At 44.2% G+C, this 21,054-nt stretch overlaps 1 protein-coding gene across 1 annotated transcript; it reads left to right on the top strand.

Annotated features, from left to right (window-relative positions):
* The first annotated feature begins 9,014 nt into the window (after positions 1-9,014).
* LOC131205274 (heparan sulfate glucosamine 3-O-sulfotransferase 5) lies at positions 9,015-19,641 on the top strand. Its single transcript, XM_058197306.1, has 7 exons — positions 9,015-9,337; positions 13,647-13,821; positions 13,902-14,033; positions 14,110-14,325; positions 16,161-16,324; positions 16,584-16,777; positions 19,418-19,641. Exons 1-7 carry the CDS (start codon positions 9,273-9,275, stop codon positions 19,639-19,641), a joined length of 1,170 nt encoding a protein of 389 aa, XP_058053289.1. The 5' UTR covers positions 9,015-9,272.
* The last annotated feature ends 1,413 nt before the right edge of the window (positions 19,642-21,054 follow it).

The following is a 21,054-nucleotide window of genomic DNA, read 5'->3' as shown; positions in this document are numbered from 1 at the left end:
GAGGTCTTATTCCAAGTGACATGCATTACAGCGATTATATGCAAATTCGTCTCACCACTTTGCCTGTGCATGTGACGTCAAAGAATTGTTCATATGATAAAAAGCTTAAATATGTAAATTCATTTGTGGAAATTTCTTTAAATTGTCCCCGTTCGTCTCGCGTTTCTCAACCATCCTACACCGCGTTATTCTATCCATCGGCGAGAGTGTGACCAAATTCAACAAATGAAACGCACTACTACCGTTCATCCTGCCACCCCGCCCCCACTACCTTTCCGAAATACAGGACACGTACGAGGCTAACGCGAATGCCCGCCAAAATAAATTTCTGTCCATGCGCACTCAATTTCCTTTCTTCTGCACTACTTCCAGTCGAGGTCCGGAGTTCATCTGGTGTGATGTTAAAGTACAGAACCCACACAACAAACTAATGACCACAAAGCGCGAGGCCCGATGAAGGAAGAATCCAAGGATATATTAGATACCTTCCAGTGTGACGGCGGCTCAGAATTGGATGAACGGTGGCTTTGGCAGGACTCGTGGGGCACGTTTCCGGGCCATATTTTGTGTGGTAGTGTTTAGTGTAGCGCGGACTAATCACGGGTGTTTGAGGCGGGGCCAACGTGGGGAGCAAATCCAACCCCTCTCGCAGGACGGGGTCCCGGGTCCCTGCTTTATCGCTGCACGAGGCAAAACGGAATAGGTGTTATCCCTCCGGTGACGGTGGCAGTCCGGGCAGTCATTCCAGCTGGCAAGCTAATGGCAAATGGTGATGTTACATAAAAAAGCAGCAGTGGAACAACAACAGCAGCAGCGGTTCTGTGTGGTGCCCTGGCGGTCGATTCAGTCGAGGCCAACGCGATATAATAGTAAAGGCTCACTCCGATCTAGTGACCCTCAGTTTTCTCCCTGGAACCAGTGAGCGAGATGGCTTTTCAACCACGATGAGCCTCAGGTGTGCGGTCGCCAGTTCAAAGTTCGCGCACTGCTATTGCGTGCAATATATGTGGTAGGTCGCGTTGCTCATGTTAGAATTCAGCATTGTGCCTGCTATTACAACTACGCTGATAAAAATGTCTTCGCCAAGCATCAAGCTGTAAAAGGGAATTTACTCCACCTGTGGTTCTCGCGGTCTCTACTACCCGAGGTAACATAAAAGACGCACGACCGAGTGATAATTTTAAGCGTGTACGTTGCCAACCATGTCAATGTAAAAAATCGCGACCGAGTTTCTTGTGGCTAAGCATAGTCAAAGAAACTCGAAAACCTTGGTTCCGGATTGCAGTGCAGTGTGCAGTGCGATTACTTGATGCCAAGATGATCCCGAATTCTACGCTTCTTCAGTTTTGGGTGCATTGTGCTGTGTTCAACTTGTCAGCCTGCTCGTTCGCAGGCCACCGATTAGATTCACTTGTCAGTTTGGCGCCTACCGTGATTTATCATAGCAATCGTTGAGGCTAGTGCAAGTGATGAAACTTTATCAGCATCCGTGGTTGCGCCTGTGAGTGAACAAAGGCATTTGATGATATTCCAGAAATACTCACCAAAAGTGAAATGGTCATCGTGTCAAGGCTGCTCATATTTTCTTCATTGGTATCAAGAAATTTTTTACCAAAAATTCCATAGCTCGAGAATGTCAAGTAAAATGCTGAGTCCACTGAATGATTTGTTGCAAAGGACACTTGGCGTCGTTGCGGAAATATCTTTGCCATCGAAATCTGAGAGAATCGTACCGTGAGAGGATCTCAGTCGTTCCTGGACTTTTAACATCGTCACTGTTCGCGGCAATACGATCCCTCACCTGACTACCAATTTTACAAATCGTTTAGAAGTGACTGTGCTTACTGTTAGTCGATTACTATTTGAAATTACTACGATACTGGAAAAATGTGGTTGAAGGAAAGGGTTACCAGGCGGTCGAAAGCACACTTGTCCGTCGGTTTACGTGTGCCACTGCACCTGCGGCCGTCTGGTCACATGTCCGGCCTTTGTTCTGGTGATTAGTGCTGGAAAATGGAAAAAAGTTTAATCAACAGACCCTCTGAATCGCGGGATTGCAAATTAAAGGTAAATAAGGGTAAGAATGGAAATCAAATTTCAAGACTACAGGCTTGCAGCTCAGACAAGAAGGCCGAAGGACTAGAAAACCTATGAACATTTACTTTCTAAACATGAACCAATGCAACATTTTCAATTCTACCGAAATTGAGAAATGAAATCAGCAGGAAGGAAGAACGACAGAAGAAAAAATAATAACATTTCCGCTTCCTTTATCCTGGCAGCGAGTCGCGGCGATAGAAACGTCAAAGCTACCGAAGCAAGAATAACCTTCCGCCAGTGAGGTTAAGGTGAGAACGGAAACCTTCCCCCCGAAAGTGGAAGCGTTGTTAGCGAATGCACTACGTTCCTGCGTTTGTGAGTTGGTATGTTGTGGAGAAGCCTTAGAGCTTTGTTTTCCCTTCCGGCCTGTCATCCTGTTCGTATATTTTGCGGTCACTGTTTCGCGTTCGAAATAGTCACTCGGCGGAGTGGACCAACGGCGTTTCGGTGAGAGCAAGCTTGAAAGTGCGTATTCCATCGCTAGTAGCACTGTGCCCATGATACGAAGCGAGCACAAGCGAGAAGAAAAGGCAATGAGCAGCCAGGAAAACGAGAGAGGCGATTTTTACGATTCAGTTGATTGTACCGCCGAGTATTTCGTGTACTAACGCACCTCTCATTTGTGTGCGTGGAAATGAGCCTTAGACTACAACGGGAATATCACTCTCTTGGTCACACATACACGTGGACACAAGCACTTCTACACTCAGTAACGCTCGAACCCTACAAGGCTTCAAAACATCCGACGATCCGCGCATCGATCCTTCCGTCCGCCTTCCCGGAGTACGGTCCTGGGACGGTAAGTTCTCACGCTCGTGATGAGTGCTTCCGTGGCGCTGTTTTCTCTTCATTTTATGGCAAGGATGGCGTTGTTTTCGCGGTTGTCCTACTCGGCTGGTCTCGCTATTTCTCTTTCTTGGACACGTTTCACACCATCCCGGAACGTTTTGATCAGGCTAGTTGGGGTGCTCCCGTCCTCGGACCGTCCGTTCTCCACCTACCAAAGCAATCGGGGAGCAAATCCGGAACGTAGAGCTTCCGACACGAAGGTCCGCCTGGTCGATACGGGTGGGGGGAGAAGGGTTGTTCCGATTGTAACGTCAAGTACGGTGTGGCAACCATGAATCCTTTGTTTGTCGTGAACCAAGGAACGCCGGAAACAATGCGAGCAGGCAATCACAGTGGCAACTAACGGGGAATTGAATTGGAAAAGATTACGCCATCGGATTCGAAGGCGTGAACAAATAATAAACGAAAAGCATCATTTTATCCATAAAATGAATTATTACAATAATTCAATTGGAGCACTAGAAGTTTGGGAAGATAAAACAGAATCAGAAAGGAAGAGAGAACGAAAGAAAGAACGGGTAACAGGTCGCATTTTTATTTATTTTAGTGGTAAAGCGTATTCGTACCTAACATGGGTTTATGCCTTGGATTACTCTAACATTTATGTCTAATCCATGTTAAAAATGATGTTCGGAACAGAAATGGTATTATCAAATATTAAGCAAATGTACGTTATAGACGAAACGCAAACATCAGCCTTTTTTCGGCGCAACGGGAGCGACGCATATAAAGCCAATGCTGATTGCATTGACTGTTTGTAGAACCTCCCCCCTGTATTGTTTGTCCATAATTTTGTTGCCAAACGTTTTTGCGGTTATTTGTTGCCCGCTAACGAGTGTTCGAAAATTTAAAGTGAGCAAACGCGAGCAGTTCAATAAACAGCAAACCTCACTGATGCACCAAATACGCTTCGCTATCTAATTTAAGTATAACAGAAGCACATGCTGTTTTCTTGTTGCGTCTGTCCATGGTGTGCTGGCTATTCTCGAGATCGGTAATCGAATACCGTTAAAATAAAAACGAAAGTACGACCAGAAAGTGTGCCCAACCAATCAAGAAGTGCGCGCATTCATACAATTTCTAACGTTATGTTATTTGCCACAGGGAGGAAGTAATGATTTTGCTGGTAGCAGCGGTAATAGAACAAATTGGTGACGCTGGAGGTTGCGTGATGGAGACGCACAGTACTGCACGTTTCTTACATAATCCATAGACTTGACGAACAGCTGTAAGGTTACCTCGGTGTGTGCCTGTAATATCGATCGTCTACGTTGGTTAAAAGGAAGTGTACAAAGCGTTTTGAGTAATAGGAACAAGAGAGCCTTTGGTCGGTCCAGCAACACCATAGACGGTCAAGTGCAAAAATGTGTGGCGAAAGCTTAAGATCCCTTAGTTTCTGTAAGCAAAATTCATCCACTGCGGTATTTTTGATCGTCATTTTTGTTTTAAAGCTGCAACTTATTGCACGAAGTTTACAGGAAATTTTTAACTTTGAAATATGCTGAAGCCTGAACCCTCAACTGCGATAGATATTGAACGAGTGCATCGACGGAGCACTCCCGCGGTGCAATGAGTTGTCTTACTGTTACGAGTTATCAAACTAAAGCAGTCAAAGCTCACTTCACTTTTATTCTACTCAGTGTCAATATCAACTGACGCAGTGCAGATGGCACCAAACGTTACCGCTAGTCACGCGGTCCGGAATACGTCGACCGTAGGAAACAGCTGCAAGGCGTTCGATGTACGGGCGACCGTGTACCTAAATGGGAATCGGTAATTATTAATCAACCTTATCCACGATATCGTAGGTTGAGGCTTGGTAGGACCCTGAATCTTGTAAGGGCTAACTTCAAACAAATCGGGAGTGAAGTTCAATGTTCAATACCGCCATCAATTGCCAAACCAAGACCACAACCGTCCGAACGACATAATGTTGCGTGGGAACGTTCATCGTTCATTGGCATGCAATAGATGTGTGGTACAAAAAATGAAAGCAAATAAACAAAGAGTCTCTGTTAACTTATTCTATTCTTTGAATACTTTACTCTTTCAAAAGAGAACACTACGGGTAGAGTTAGTCACCAAATAGTAGATAATAGTTTTCAACACGTGAATACATATAATAAAATGCTAAATCTATATTCTATAACATGTGTACACAGACACATTATCCGTTTTTAGCATATTCGGAAACAGAATACTTATATGCTTGTAGAAGTTGAATAAATTGACATTAGCAAACACTTCCGTCTAGGCTTTTCAAACGATGTTGCCTCCGATAAGATCAGCACTAATTTATGCTAAGACCTTCCGGAGCCCGGATTACACCCTTCTCACCTTTCAAACCATCGCGCCAGGCGGATCGTCTCGAATGTTGCCCACCAAAGCTCTCGTTTTTGTATTTTAGTCTTAGCCGAAGAAAATCGGTTTTGGGTATTTTTGCTACGTTCGTTCGATTGAGTAAAACAGGTTCCCGATCTGTGTTTTCACCAGCGTTCGTTGTGGCGTTTGGAGGGTTTGCTCGATAACCAACCGGCAGACCGGAAGGGCGAAAGCTTAATTTAATTAACTAGGTTTTTCTGTTTCCAACTCTGCATCGCCGCACTACCCAATCTTCGCACTGAGCACGGCCACATAAGAAGAAAGACAAATGGCTTTGCTTTTGATAGAAAAGGAAGTAGACTAGAGACGACTTCCGATGGGTTATCGTGCCGAAGAAATTTTCTGTTGGTTTGAATTTTTCGCCATCGTTCGATGTTAGCCAATTTCTTTGCTCTCTATGATAAACTTTTTCCTAAAACAGACACTCGACCAATTGATACCCGGAAAATAGTTGCCAAAAATCGAAAAATCGAGAAAGTCGAAATGCCTCCGGCTTTCTCTTAGCTCGGCACGTGAACTGTGTACTGATCGACCAAGAACTGCTGAAGCACCAATGATGGTTTATGTTTCATTTAGTTCTTTGAATTTCTTTTTAACGCTGGTAAATGCTACACAGCTTGATACGTTGTTTTAGGATGTGATTGTTGACGTGACAACATCATTGTCACTCTCTAATAGCAGAGACAAATTTCCTTATTATCAGAAATCCTATCTTCTTAAGAGACAAAACTAGATAAGTTCGTACTTTGGACGGTTACATGAAACTCTATGGTTGGATTTGTGGTACGAAATCCGTTGCTCTTCACATAAAGACGCATGCCACAGCTGCCTAGTGTAAGGTTAAGCTCAGCTCCCTGGAGCTTTGTGTTTCTGGTCTTTCAGACTGCATCACATGGAATCAACGCGTTTCTAAGTAACACTTTTTGCGACAACGTTGCTTTATCGCGAATGGATAAAAATGATGCTCACGAACGTGTTTGGACTACCGGGATTTTTGAATTTCCAGACACCCGTCGCTTAAGCCTTCTCCCGCGGCGACGCATTACAAATGATGACGATATACTAACCATCTGGCTTCAACAGCCGTCTTTGAAACAACATATAAAAAAACGGCCATTGTGGAACGCTTATCTCGAAGTCAGACGCTGACTAACTGGCCGTTGAAGAATTCTTCGGTGTTACCCCCCAAGGAAGTGACGATAAACTGAGACAGCTAGAAAGTACTTGGCTTCCTGCCAGTCTTGGAGATCCTGTACTTTTTCCCTGGCATCCCTGGGAGCGAACTGTGGTGGGTTTGGAAACGCTCTAAGTGACGAAGAAAAAATGAACTCTTAGGCAATCATTCCATGCATTCCAGTTCGTGTTGCTATTCCATCCCACCAGGCGATGACGATAACAACGTTCGTAGAACGCTCACTACGTTATAATCTGTGCCGTGTCGTTCCGAAGCTTCTGCTTTCTTGCTTCTGCATTCTCCGGGCCCAGACCCGTTGTGCAATGCTATTTTTGTTGAAGTCCGACGGACACGAGCGTTCGGCTCAAGAGAGCACTTTCACGGGATGGATGTTATTAGACTGACGATCGAAGTCAATTTAGTGGCCGTAAATCAAATAATATCTTAATTGAATATTTCACCTCAAACATTTCCGTTTGAGTGTGCAGCGATGCTCTGTGATGCTCTCCACACAGCCTGAAACGCGGTCTGCGTAACATCAAATCGGACACGGGGGCGAATCGTTTCCAGGCTAGCGATATAAATAGAGGCACCATTTTACAGCTGCAACCCATGACTATACTTTGCTCGACCCAAACCAGAAAAGGCTTTATATCAAACGGAGCCCAGTAAAATATGTCTGGCATCAAGGTAGAGAAGGTACCTTCGCACCTTTTCGGCGAATAAAGCGAACGATAGAACGAAAATGGACGTTAATTGTCTGAAATAAGGGAAAAATGTAATTTACATTATCATAATTGTAGAGTTGAAGCAGCTCATTGCATTATCCCGATAAGCTTGAGAGCGAAATACCCCAACACTCTGACATATTTACCCAACAATTTTGTCACGCTGTATAAAACGCGCCTTGCGGATGTTTCTCCCTCTCGGTTTCGCCTCTTCGTTCTTCTCTTCAGTCGGACCTATCGCGGTGAATTCCAGACCTAGGGCGGTTACTTACTAGCATAGCACACTAACCTTACATTTGTTATTACTATTATTGCATCGCTGCCGGTGTGTGCTGGTCATGTGAGCGAAAGGAAAAATGTCGTTTATCCTTAATTACTCCGTTAGTTACCCCGGCAGGTCCAGCCGGTTGGTTAGCTTGCTGCGGCTGTTTGGTGCTGACATTCGCTAGCATAGTTTAATCAATTTTTTGGTTTTCAAACCGTTAGCGGGCCGAAAATGGTGGTCCATTTACATTCGTCCGTGCCCCTAAATGTGTCTGCATTGTACCTGCGGGAAAGCTGGTTGTTATGTGCTCTCGCAGGTGCTGTTGTGCCACTATCGCTGTAGTGCATTGTCGGTGGGTTTGCGGAACATTCCAGAGGGTTGTGTATTTGTGGAGTACTTTGGACCGCTGGCCAGGCTCGGTTATAATTTTATTCTGGTTAACCCTACCTGAGACCGCTTCCAGGAGAGGATTGTGGCGCTTAGAGCATTTCGGAGCACCCTAATGAATGGCTGGACAAGAAGTATGCCAACTAAGGATACCGCATTTCAATGAACTTCCGGTGAAATGTTTTAGAAGTGTTATTGATAGCGCCTATTCGCAGAGTGTCCGCCAGGTAGAAGCAGTAGCAGAATTAAGCTTGATTGCGTTGTAGCTTGATTGATCAGGCGCGCTTATCTAGACGCGACCGCGAACGAAAGATTAGAAGAAGACAACTAGAGACGAATTTTTGAGGATTATACTGAACATATACGACGAAGAAGATAAGAATTACGCAGATAACGAGTCAGTCGTAATGGAACAGCAAAAGAGTGCGGTAATAAGAAGCAAAGGTATGGTTTATAAAAATACGCGGAAGCCTAATCTTTGTGTGACTAAAATTGAATTTGTTCCATCTTTGGTAATGATACCACTTAACGCTTCATTTCCAATCACAAGAGTTCTTGCGAAGCGTTACTAATTAGTTAGTATTGTGTCTTTTTTGGTGACTATTCATTTGAATTAACCGAAAGCGATAAGCTTTTGAAGGCATCAAAACGATTACTAACCATGTTTCATCCTTTCCATTTGCTTTCAGATTTCGCAATCGTCAACGAAACATATCATGAAAACTGTCTGAAGTAGTCGCCTGGAATCAGAAATCAACGTAACAATGCATATCAGCAATTGCCTCGTGTAGTGGGAACGCTGCACAATTTTTAAGCTAATAATAATGAAAACACGGTTTTGATATAGTAATCTACCGAAAGCTTTACAAGTACCAGTAGTGTAAGTTAAGGTGTGAAACGGAACCGCGAATAGGCGATACGAGTTTTATGTCGTTTCTAGACGTCCATCGAACACATCAGAACCGAAGGTTCGACATAGCTTAAGCCAAGAGCACGTTTTCCGGTTCAAAAATACGGAACGAGCGCTCATTTTAGATTGATTCACGCCATGAACGTATTGGATGTCAAGACCGCTTGGCGGTTGTAGTCGGCGGATAAACGTAAACACGCAATGAACGACAGAAAGCAGGAAGAAACATAATCTGTCCATACCCCACCAAACACCAATCGAGAAACGATTTTCGACAAAAAGTTCGTCGTCACTGTCGCCTCCAAACCGGACTCTCTTTCCGGTCAATCGGTGCTGCACGTCTCGAATCGACGCCTGTCATTCTGATGCACTCGCGCTGTAGCAGATGGAACTACCGGAAGCGGAAATAATAGGAGATCGATTTTGCTGCTGCGCTCAACCAACCAAGCTCTATCATCACCATCGCCACTCGGACCGATGCCCACAAAACGGCGCAGTGATCAATTGAGGGATTGTTCCATTACATTACCATTGGATATTCTGTAAGTTGTGCGGAGGGTGGCCGTTTTATAATTCAATGTTGGACTCTGATTAGCTGGGTACCGTGTCCTTGGTTTATGCTCGGGAAGTTATGGATTGGCTTTATTAGTACCGGAGATGAAAGTAGACGTAGATACCATTGGTCCGATTAGGATGTCCGCTTTTATGATACTTCCAGTTTCGTCGCTCTGCCATCAGAACAGAACGTTTGGAAGCTCAGTCTATGTGTGAAACTAAAAGCCGAAATAAACACTTTTCCTTTTCTAGTTTATGTAGGCATGTTTGTAAAAAGCATAGCATTTAGCTTTTCGCCGTTACAAAACGTCCAAATCAAAATGAAATTGGCCACAACTCGTGCTGGTTAGTAAGCATACATTCATTTGACGAAAAAGTGGTTAGCTGTTTTAAAAGTATTAATAACAGGTTACTATTGCTACTGACGGCGAAGAAAGCTGCTCGAGCCTCAGGTTTTGAACCTTTCTAGTGGATTTAGTGCCGTACAAAGAATGAGGACATCTTCTTTGAAGGAGGTCTACTGAATTGTGTAGTACCGTTTTCTTTTATCGAAACCGCCGAGATGGCTTTCTTGTCTTGTTCTTGGAATAGTAGTTGCAGATACCTAATACCAAAAAGATGCTCGTCTTCATGTCTGGAAGCTGAACTCATGAAATGATAATAGAATTGGAAAACCGAATAATTGACAATGAAGTGATGGTGATGAAAATGAAAATCAATACTTGTTTGCAAGTCCGAAACGAAATCATTACTTCATGAATTCTCGAGCTATTGAAAGACTGACGTTTACCTTACAGTTTTACTCAAGAGAAAGCAATAATCTTAATGCATGCCACACATATGTTAAGCTGTGGGGCAACAGTGAATCAAAAGTTTATAATGCAGATATGTTTTCCCTCTAATAATATTTTAATATTCAATTGCACTGTGATTTGAAAGCGCTCTTGAAAGCGACACTACGCTTAGATTTGATAGAAACTCACTGATAACGATACAGTATATCTTTTGGTGTCGACAAACACTAGACCCTGTAGTATAGCGCAAGGGCGGCTCTTGCAAACGAATGGACTTTTCACCGCATTGACATTCGTGTGGCTTCCGTAACAGGTACGTTAATCAACAGCTGTCAGAGGAAACCTGCTGCACGTTTTGTAATAGCGGAAACGTTCGTAGGGCAGGTGTTACAAGTCAGAAAACTCCCCCCCGGAAAGCAACAATTTTGTGCAACTAAAGCGCTCATTTGAACGAGTGGGAGGGTTAGAGAAGGGTCAAAGGGAGCCCTTGAAAGACGTTCAACGTGTTTCGGAATATTCAAAGCGCGCCAACATGTTGCTTGACCTTTGCCCGCTTTAGCGCTAATGCCTACATATTGATATTTTGAACATTCATTGCATGTTGCTGAATGCCTACAACCCACAGCCTTGGTTTGGGGGTCCGCAACGTCTCCCTCCAGCCTTTAATCCCAATTTATTGCCCTTTGCTGTTGATGCACTTTCCGCACTAGCACCTTATCGAGGAAAGCACCCAGTGAAAACCGTGCACACGTTACCGTTGCCAGTGCAACGAACCAACGGCTTGCTGCGATTGGTTGCCGTAGGGGCACCGGAAGTTGTCATGTTTCCATTTATGCACTCCGTGTCGTTGGTGGAGGCTCGGTATTGGTGATGGTTCAAGCGCAAGGATCATTAAGGCGTAGGAAAGCGTTTCTTGCGTGGCTTCTTTCCAAACCGTCAGTGGTAGAATCGAGTGTAGATTAAGTTTTAAGTAAGACAAGAAGGCCTGCCTTTAAACTTTTAATTGTCTTTCGCTACTCAGCAAAGGCAAAACGCTTACAATAATTAAAATTTGTCCCACGGTGGCTCGACAGTTTATGCGTACTAACGAATGCTCAAGGACACAGACGTCAGAATTAAGCGTGTGTTACCAGCGCCCACAGGAATACCGCACAAAAGAACCCCATATCCGTAGCAGGGGTTTTGTAATGGTCAACTCTTCTGTTTCCATTCTAGTATCCTCAGGCTTATTTGCATACGAATGCAATAATGACATGTAACGTGTACGGCACGGAACCACACAACCCATCAAGAATGATTTTTTAATCTTAAAAGGAAGGACTGAGCCTTATTTATTGGGGATGAGTTATTGGACCGAAATGTCGATGTGTTTAGCTTGAGCTGCAAATAAGCCAAATGACGTTGAAACAAAGGTTTTCAAAGGTCGTAAATCTAAGAAGGTGAAGCTCATTTCGTTTGAAAAATTGCCGAACCCTCGCACACATAATCAAGTCTTTGTGATGCGTAGATGCGTCATCTTGATGACTTAGCCATCCGTTCCTCTAGCAGCAAGCGCTCATTTTATATTCACGATGTCAACTCTGTTTCGCTCTCTGTACATCGGTCAATGTGTTGTGCCGTTGTCGAAGGGATAATTGGAAGGTGCAAGAAGCTTATCGGAAACTATGACAAATCCCAGTCGATTATTCAAAAGGTATTCAAAGAAATTGCCCTGGCGCTTGTGCATTGGGTTGAATTAATGTAAATGACAATCAGTTAAAACGAAACGCAGAAACGAACTGTTACAGGGAGCATCAGAGATTAACATTGTCTTTAGTGCAAGCTAAAACCGGTATGGTAAATACGGGTAGCGGGATTATTGGGCACTATTGAGCACTCGTCGAAGCATTTGGTTTCACGTAAATCAAGTTATGGTCTTTCTGGCTAATGTTCGATATTGTAGGTTGTGATTTTCGACACACACTTGGTTGACCACCGTACATGGTTGATAGCCGTGCAACGGCACATGGTGCCGTAGGAGTCACATTTCTCTTGTTATTTTTTATTTATATATCATGCTCTGCGAATATCCAATCAGTTATGTTTAAGCATCATAGAGCTAACAACAGAAAGTACAGACTGCCAAAGCATGCGGTAGGATCGCATTCCAGCGATCCTGTGACCTGTGAGTTGCTGTGACCACCCCTGTGACGCATTGATTTTTTAGGCCTATACAGTACACGAGACTACGAGAGACTTTCTTCCAACGCATTTCTTCCACACAACAAAATTTTGGGGTTTACGTTTGAAACAGAAAAAAAGAAATTTATTAGTCGCACGGTGAAGATGGCCCGGATTTTTACATTTATAAATAACATGATTATTTTATCGCTGGCTCCAGGGATGCTGTCTAGTATTGTCCTTGGTTCGTAACCTGGCCCGATCGGGGCCAGAAAAAGGGAGACGATAGCAGCAACAATTTTAGTAAATGTTAATGGTTCCTGAATGCCGACTTTTTATGACCTCTTCCGGTAGAGAATTGTTGCACTGCTCGTCACACAGCCGATGACGCAGCTAAAGGGTCGACAATTAAAGAAAGGTGCCGTGAAACGCCAGACACATTTGGGAACTTTTCTTGTCGTTCCAAAGTCACCTCTAATGGTGGCGGCTGTAGCAAAAAGCAGGGTATAAAGAACATTTTTCACATTTCCGTAAATGAGGTGAGCATGATTATTATGCATTAGGGAGATAGCCACAGGACGTGCGCGCACAATCGCCTTTGGCACGGCACTGCGAGAGGTATTGAAAGCGTCCCAAAATGGCCTCACATTTGCCAAACTCCTGAATTGAATTATATCTCAATTTTTCTCTTTTCCGTTGTATCATTCAGCGATAAATTTGGAACCGTGGCACGAAGATCCGCCGCCAAAATCCGCATTTTCCTTCGAGCAATTATCTCAATCAATGTTTGCCATTCGTTTCGATGTTTGTAGAAGTGCTTGGCATATTATTTGTTTACGCTGCAGTGGGAGGAATGTTTCCAGCCGTGAGCATTAATGGAAATTTCCATGGTTAACGAGGTCTGTTTGTCTCTCCGGTACGGTAAAAGTTAATTTAAAAGTTGGACTATCTGATGAATCGTAACTCAGCGACCATGAATTATTCACTCTCGATGTCAACCGAACTCGGGACAATTGTAGTTCGTTTCTGCCGTGGGAGGTCTCGTTCCACAACGCTTATCTGGCTTGAACCGTTTAGTGTTGACAAAATTGGCTCGCGAGTGTTTCTGTTGGTGAAAAATAAACGTCTAGGAGCTATGATTTCATCTACCTGTCTAGGTTATGTTTCAGCCTAATCGGTGCGGTCAATTGAGGCTTTGGTGCGGGCTCTTCTAAGGAGCTTGCGCTAACCGCTGTGTCAATTGCGTATCATTGATTTTATATTGATCCGTTTGTCATTGATTTATTACTCCATCCGTAGCACTCATTCTATAATCCATACCAACCCTTGTCGTCTCTCGCAGATGGTTACCCAAAGCGGCTATGAGGCCCCTCGGGCCAGATCCTTCTCACTCGGATTGCGTCCTCGTCGTAGGCGTATCGAGGCCTAAACTGGCGGCTCTGTTTCTGTCGGTAATGCTTCTCTCGCTGTTTCTTACGTTTCACATATTGTACGACAGCGCGGTCTACAGTATACAGGTCTGTGAGGATGACCGGATGTGGGTCGGATCAATTGTTAATTATATTTCTGTGCATTTAACCTATCCCACCATTCGCAGGCAGCGACGGCGATCTCGGAGAACAAAATTGCAATTCTGACAAATCACATACCCAATCCACCGGTTATCAACCAGCCGCTTATATTCCCGAATCGGATACACTTCCCAAAGACTAGCCGTAGACTTCCGCAAGTAAGTATGCCGACGGAATGCGCCTTTCGCTAGAGACATCGTTTCCTACATCGCATGGTTCCCATATTCCGGACAGTGTTTGATAATTGGAGTGCGAAAGTGCGGCACACGCGCCCTGCTAGAGATGCTGTACTTGCACCCAAGGATACAGAAGGCCGCCGGCGAGGTGCATTTTTTCGATCGCGACGAAAACTACCTGAAGGGGCTCGAGTGGTACCGGAAGAAGATGCCACACTCCTTTCGTGGCCAGATAACGATCGAGAAGAGCCCGAGCTATTTCGTCACACCAGAGGTTGGTCAATTATGTTTTCCTATCAGTCTTTTTATTACCTCGATCTTCATCCTTTGTCTTTCCACTACAACCCATAGTGTAACATTCCATGGTAAAGGCACAATTGCATCGTCATGCTTGACACAGTTCTGTGTAATGACTAAGCAGCTATTCTAACGCTTCAATTCATAAAATGAATACGGTTACGTAACTTATCCATTGCGATGCATGCATCGTGATAAGAGAGCATCTTTTTCGGGTCGTCTTTCGATAGCGTACCTTGCAACATTCTACAGTTCAAATGAACGTCGGTTGAAACCGAAAGCTTAATTCAAAACTCTCCAAACATCAACCTGACAAAGTGTTAATCAAAATAATAACCGTCGTACCGCATACCGCCACGGTTAACATAAAACTACAAGACATTGTTACTATATTTATTTGCCTTCGTTTGCCCCTGTCATCTATGTGAAAAAAGATAAACAAATTGTAACTGCACGACTTCGACTCCTGTAACGTAACAGCAATTCGTTAGCCATTTTCACAAGCGAACGGGTCTCGGTCAGCGTGCTTCAAAGCCCTGCCGCTAGCTAGCTGTCGAAAATTTGCAGTAAAGGACACAAATAACATTATTGAACAGCGCTATGTCACTGTGAAATGAGCTTTGCGAACGAGTGGCAATCGAAACTTGAAATGTCGTGGCACCGTACCTGGGGCTAAACATTATTGTGATGAACCAACGGTGAGGCACGGCGGACATAGAAACGTGGCATAATAGTTGCAACCGCACTGACTGCACTCTTGGCGAAAGTTCCCCACCCGTCAACGGACAAACAAAAATCAACAACTATAACCACAACCGTTGCAAAAGTGAAATTTTTGTCCCGCCCTCCTTGGCCGCAACATTGGGCAAGGCCAGGGAATGACACGGAGCAAAACGCCGTGGCACGCCAATGTGCGCCGCAGCACCGCCACCGTCGTGGTCGGAGGAGCTCGGTACGAAGGAGTAAATGAATCAATTCCATGTGACAGTGGCCTTAGCGTGAGAAGGCAAGATTACAATCACATTGGTACGTAGAATCGACAACGACACTCGGGGCCGGCAGCCCAGGACCCAACCGCAAAGGACATCCGTTTGACCTAGGTCGTTGAAATTGAACCGAAAACCGAACCGTCAGCATGTCTGGCTCTCCTCTCACCCATCACGAGGAGGAAAAATTGACGGCTGCACTGCTCGACGTGGCCTCAAGTTGTTGCACCCCGCTCTCGTGAGGTTGCCATTCTTTACGCCAAGTTTTGTTGCTCCTATAGCCAGCCGTTGGCGAGAGTTCGGTTTAAGGCAAGTTGTTCGTAAAGTGTAGCCTATTTTGTTTGTTTTGTTTTGGGGTGAGCTGGTGTCTGTGAAAATGGGGCATCGTGGCCCTTAAAGGGGCACTGGAAGATTGCAAAAGATTTTGCATCACTTCATTGCCCCGATTTAACTTGTTTCCTGGCGATTTGTTAAAGCAACACTCCCTGTGAAGCACTGGGCCGTAATTGCTTAACGGTGATGGGTGAAATGGATCGCAAGTGCCACTTGGCACCTTCACGGATGAAAAGAATGTTTTGGCAATTAAGATCTGAATACGTTGCGGGTTGAAGGTTGGCGAAGCGTAGAACAAGTGCTTTTCAAATGGACAAATCTATTAGAGTTCTTACTTTTCGATAAATCTAATTGATTCGTAATCAATTTGAACAGCAAAACTGCAACATAACATTATTATATTAAGGGGTTTCCAATTTGTAGTCTTTTTCGTGTACATTACAATGAAGCTATAGTTCATATTTCATGTGTACCGTAACTATGCGTTCCACAGGTTCCGGAACGAGTCCGAGCGATGAATGCATCCATCAAGCTGCTACTAATTGTAAGGGAACCCGTAACGAGAGCAATATCCGATTACACACAACTCCGAAGCCACGCGGCAACGGCAGCCCTCCCTCCACAGCAGACCCTCTCGTCAACTTCCCCGCTGTCGAAGTGAGTGAATTATCGAAAGTAACGTTAAATAATAGAAATAAGGTCAAAACCAGAAACACGTGTGTTTCATACTCGCGCCATCCTTTCAATGAGATCTGATATTGACTGGCGACTCCGAAGATAAGCGTTTTTACTTTAAAGATTTAAGTACAGCGAGTTCCTGGAATGCGCGCGACCACTGGACCTCGGTTGTGGTTTTCCAACAGATTTTGTAATCGTTTTCCTCTCATTTGCCTCGCTTCGTATTTGATTGGTCAAGGTCGTTTGAGGAGCTCGCTATCCTGCCGAACGGAACGGTCAACGAGGCGTACCGACCGCTGGCCATCTCTCAGTATCACGTCCACGTGCATCGGTGGTTGGAGGTGTTTCCGCGTGAACAACTGCTGGTAGTCAACGGTGACCAGCTAATCGACGACCCGGTTTCTCAACTACGACGGATTGAGGATTTTTTAGGTAAGTTCAAAGAAATTGTTTTTCGTGGAAACCAGCTTGAGTTCAAGGAACTCGTTTCGCAGCGTAAACTTGTCGGCTTTAGTTAACAAATGGCAGTTGCTGTATGTTCTTTAGAGCAAAACTTTTCATTATCGGTAAAGCTTGTTTTGCTGCACCGAAGCTTTATCAACCTCATGACAATGCATTTTGTATCGCGTACCTTACATTAAATAATGAATATCCTGATTGCCTCGTTTCGTTTGATTGTTTAAGCACTCCTATATAGTGTCTTCACTTGAATGGGCCATTAAAAGGTGTCGGCTTAGTGAGGCTATTTGTAACCATTTTTACTGCCACCACCTGGAAAGGGGTTTGAGCCTACGGTCGTCTAATCACACCTCTCCTTGCGTCCGTTGGAGGGATAGTAATCACCTTTTAATTGAGCGGTTCTGTCCATCTGCGACCATCGGTGCTGTTTGTGTGGCAACGATAACAGCATCGTCGAAGTACAATCAATCATTTGCTGCCACTCGCTGGAAAGCGTTGGTAATTCACAAACCATTAAAAAGAACGACATGCTCTTCCATGTTATTGATTTTTGCGTGCCAACTGAACGAACGAGTCACTAGAAGGGGCCGGCAAATAGGATTAACGCAGTGACGTTCAAGCAACAGCCTTGCCTATTATGCTTTCGACAGATATCGGCTGTTCTGATGGCCTGCGGTTTAGCCAAAGTCTGACACGCCGAATGGTAGATTTTCAATTTTCCCAACCACTGAGCAAAAACTATCACCCCGTTCTACGTCGAGTAGGGCCAGTACTTACTTTGTGAGTTTTTTTTGTAACGCCATTTTGTTTTCCAATGTAAAATCCATAGCCCTAACCAGGCTAAAATTGGAGCTAGTCGTAAATTGGATTCCACTAGGGCATGAGCAGTGGGGAAGTATCTGCGACTTGAGATTGACAAGCTTCACGAGCAGCATGTACAAGCTGCCATCTGCAGTAATTAGAAAACTTTTGCCACCGCTCGGTGTCTATTTGGTGCAACCACCTTCTATGCTCGTGAAGCGTGAAGGCTGATTTTAGATTTGACGCAAGTTTGTCGAAATACTGTTATTATTAGAATGTAGAAAAGTGCAGCAGCCGTTCAATGTATTAATATTTTTGAAAAAAATTGAAGGCGAGTCTGAAAGAAATCAAAAAATTCATTGACTTGAACCAAACAGGATCTATAGTTGTAAGCTATACGTGACCTACCGTAAAATATCATCTTCATAAATGAGTCAAGGATTTGTAGGGTCTCCTAGCACGGTATGGGTCTTTGACATTTCACTTTCATCGATTTTACGTCCGACGAATCGATAGTTCACCAACCGTTATGTTCATGGGCGATGTTGCACTGTGATAGCGAACACACGTTCCCTTTTACATATTTCATATTTTCATTTATTGCGCCAACCAATCATGTTTATCGTTTCAGAAATCTTTAGTTCAAAACGACCTCTGTATATTCGACCTATAGAGTATAATTAACAGATTCTAAAAGCGATTCAGAAATTACCGACTGCGCAAGCTGTCGCGTAAATGTCAGCCGAATCGGATCGATTGGCTAATAATTGTTCCTGCTGGCGAAATGGCGCTTGAGTTGGAATTGAATCGAACCAAACGTACACGAGCAGAATCATGGTGCTGACGTTAATGATGTTTCGTTCGCTTATTTTCAAGCAGACTGGCATCGGATCATGCTGTTTATAATTACCATCTATTCAAGCAACTTTTAAGAGCTTTGATTGAAAGCGAAAAAGTCTGACTGACAGTTATTAATTAAGTAATTCAAACGTCTTTTTCAATACTGTTGAGTTTCCTTATTTTATATCGATTTAACAACGTGCAGACTTTCGTTTAAGAACAACGTTCAAGACTTTCACCAAGCTTTAAACTGGTTCAAAGCAATGGATAATTGCACCCCGTGGCACAGACGTATCTTAAACCGGTTTGCTTTGCTGGTTGCAGTGGCCGTTCTTCTTGACATTTCCAGTCTGGGCCACTGACGAAAACTGTTTCCAAAACTAATGGTGTCGGTCAAGTGGATATCTTGCTCCTGTGCGCTGCCGTTCGTCTGTCCGGTTGCCCATTTGGCTGCAATTTGTATGTACTCTTACAGTCTGTCCGAACGGCGAAAGAGGAATTGACAAATTATTTGGAAAAATTTTACCCCACTGCCCTTAAATTAAATTAAACCCATCTCTAACCTTCAACTACAGCTCCGTATTCTTCCATTTTTTATAAGTTTTATTTTTACAAATGGAAACAGTTACTTAACACTTCTACAAAAACTGCTTGGAAAACTGCTACTTATTTATGGACTCTATTCTGAGGTGTTTTAGAACAGCTTGTGAAAACCGTTCAGGATTTTTGCTTCTACTCCTGTGACTTGCATAAAGGGACTATTTGAGTTTGAATTTATGCTGGTTGTGGTAAAAACTATGTGCTACGCTTGCAGAGTCCTAGTTCCATCCGTTTTAACTTTTTCTCGTCAGTTGGATAATGTTATATCTTTGTTAGTCTGCTTCTAACAGCCTGGCAAGTGTTCGCCAAAGTATCTTTCTCCGATGAAACTAAAAATCAGTCCATCTTCTCTCTTTCTCTCTCTCTTCGCAGGCATTGAGCCGCGTATCGGTAGCAATAATTTCTATTTCAACGAAACGAAAGGATTCTACTGCCTGCGGAACGAGACGGGTGATAAGTGTTTGCGGGAGACGAAGGGCCGCAAGCATCCGCGGGTCGATCCGGTCGCCGTATCGAAGTTGCGTAAGTTCTTCGTCGAACACAATCAAAAATTCTACGAACTCGTCGGTGAAGATTTGGGTTGGCCGGAGGAGTAGCGAGTCGAGCGCCTTACACCACCCGAGTTTGGGGCGAAGTAGTGTAGAAGAACCCACCACACGATCGTTAATGCAGCGTAAACCAAAAAAAAAGTAATTTAAAACTACCCAAACGCTACCAATCCTAGTGAGACTGAGCAATACTGATGAAAACGCAGCAAAAAGTAGCAAATTGAACGGAATAGTAAACTACACAAGCGTCGAGCGAGGTGAGTGCTCTTGGTGGGATTACACAGGGGATCCCCAAGGAGAACAGAATGGGAAGAAACGATCATCCTTTGCTTTCTTATGCGTATGTAAGTTTCTGCCGAGCAGCACAAGTGTGGCCGATATGCAGTTAAAGATTTTTGTTATCCGCTACCGCGGCACATTAAGGTATCGCTCTCAAAGAGCACCATAGGGTAGGCAAACAGAAGGAATCCGGGTTGGTGTATGCGTTGGAGAGCTTACGGTGAAGACTCTGCTTTTTTCGTAAACTGGTAGACCACAAATTAGGTAGGAAACAATTGAAACCATTCTAGGACTGAGCACTACGCACACCGTTAGTCGTTCGATCAGACAGACCGCATCCGTTTGGGAATGTGTACCTTCAAATGCTTCGTCTTTTGTGAATTAATTGCACAGTTTTTGAATGGAGATTTTTTATTTATTTTACTACGATTAAGTGAACGATTGCACACTTCGCATACAATCTGCTTGCCAGCATCGTAACCATCATCATCATCATCGTGATACAAACCTTGTACGAAGTTCTGCGGCCCGGAAAGGAAATTCTACAACATGCTGCTGACCAGGGTGTTGCTTTCGAGAATACGAATACGCAGAGAAGTGTTTCATAAGTTTTCAATGAGTTGCTTTCGGTCCTCCTAACACACGTTCGTGTGACATGGTGTGAAACCTATCAGGTCGTGAGGGTTGGCTGTGCTGTGAAGTACGGCATTCGAACCTTCTGCTCGATTTCCGGGCCATCTTGCTGGAGCGTAACTGTTCGCTGGGCTGCTAGCCTTTGGTGCAGTTACTTTCCTAAGCTGAAAGTAATCGGTCGTTCTCAGAGACAAATTGAGCTGAATGTTGGACGATAGTTCTGGAAACGATGGGAACTGTGAGGCTGAATAAGAAGAACCGAGGCGAGAAATGTGTCGATGGAGTGGGTTGTCTGGATTTCGCGATTCCTGCGGACACGTCCCGTGCAGGAGCGGAACGGATGCAACGCTCAAGAGTGCATCCTCCCGAAGTCGATCCAATATGAAACGAGGTGGTGGGCCACAGCTAACAGACACATATCCAGCGACCAGCGCGCATTCTGTCCGTGCAATCCAAGCGCTCGATATATATGAATTGGCCACGGATTGTACTACAGCCCCCCACAAAATTCATCGAGGTCGTACTGTAACGAGGTCACACACAAATGTA

The sequence above is a fragment of the Anopheles bellator genome, chromosome 1 (assembly GCF_943735745.2).
Source record: "Anopheles bellator chromosome 1, idAnoBellAS_SP24_06.2, whole genome shotgun sequence".
In the NCBI taxonomy this organism is placed as follows: Eukaryota; Metazoa; Arthropoda; class Insecta; order Diptera; family Culicidae; genus Anopheles; species Anopheles bellator.
The sequence above is the reverse complement of the archived record's forward strand: the minus strand, read 5'-3'. Positions and strand labels throughout refer to the sequence as shown.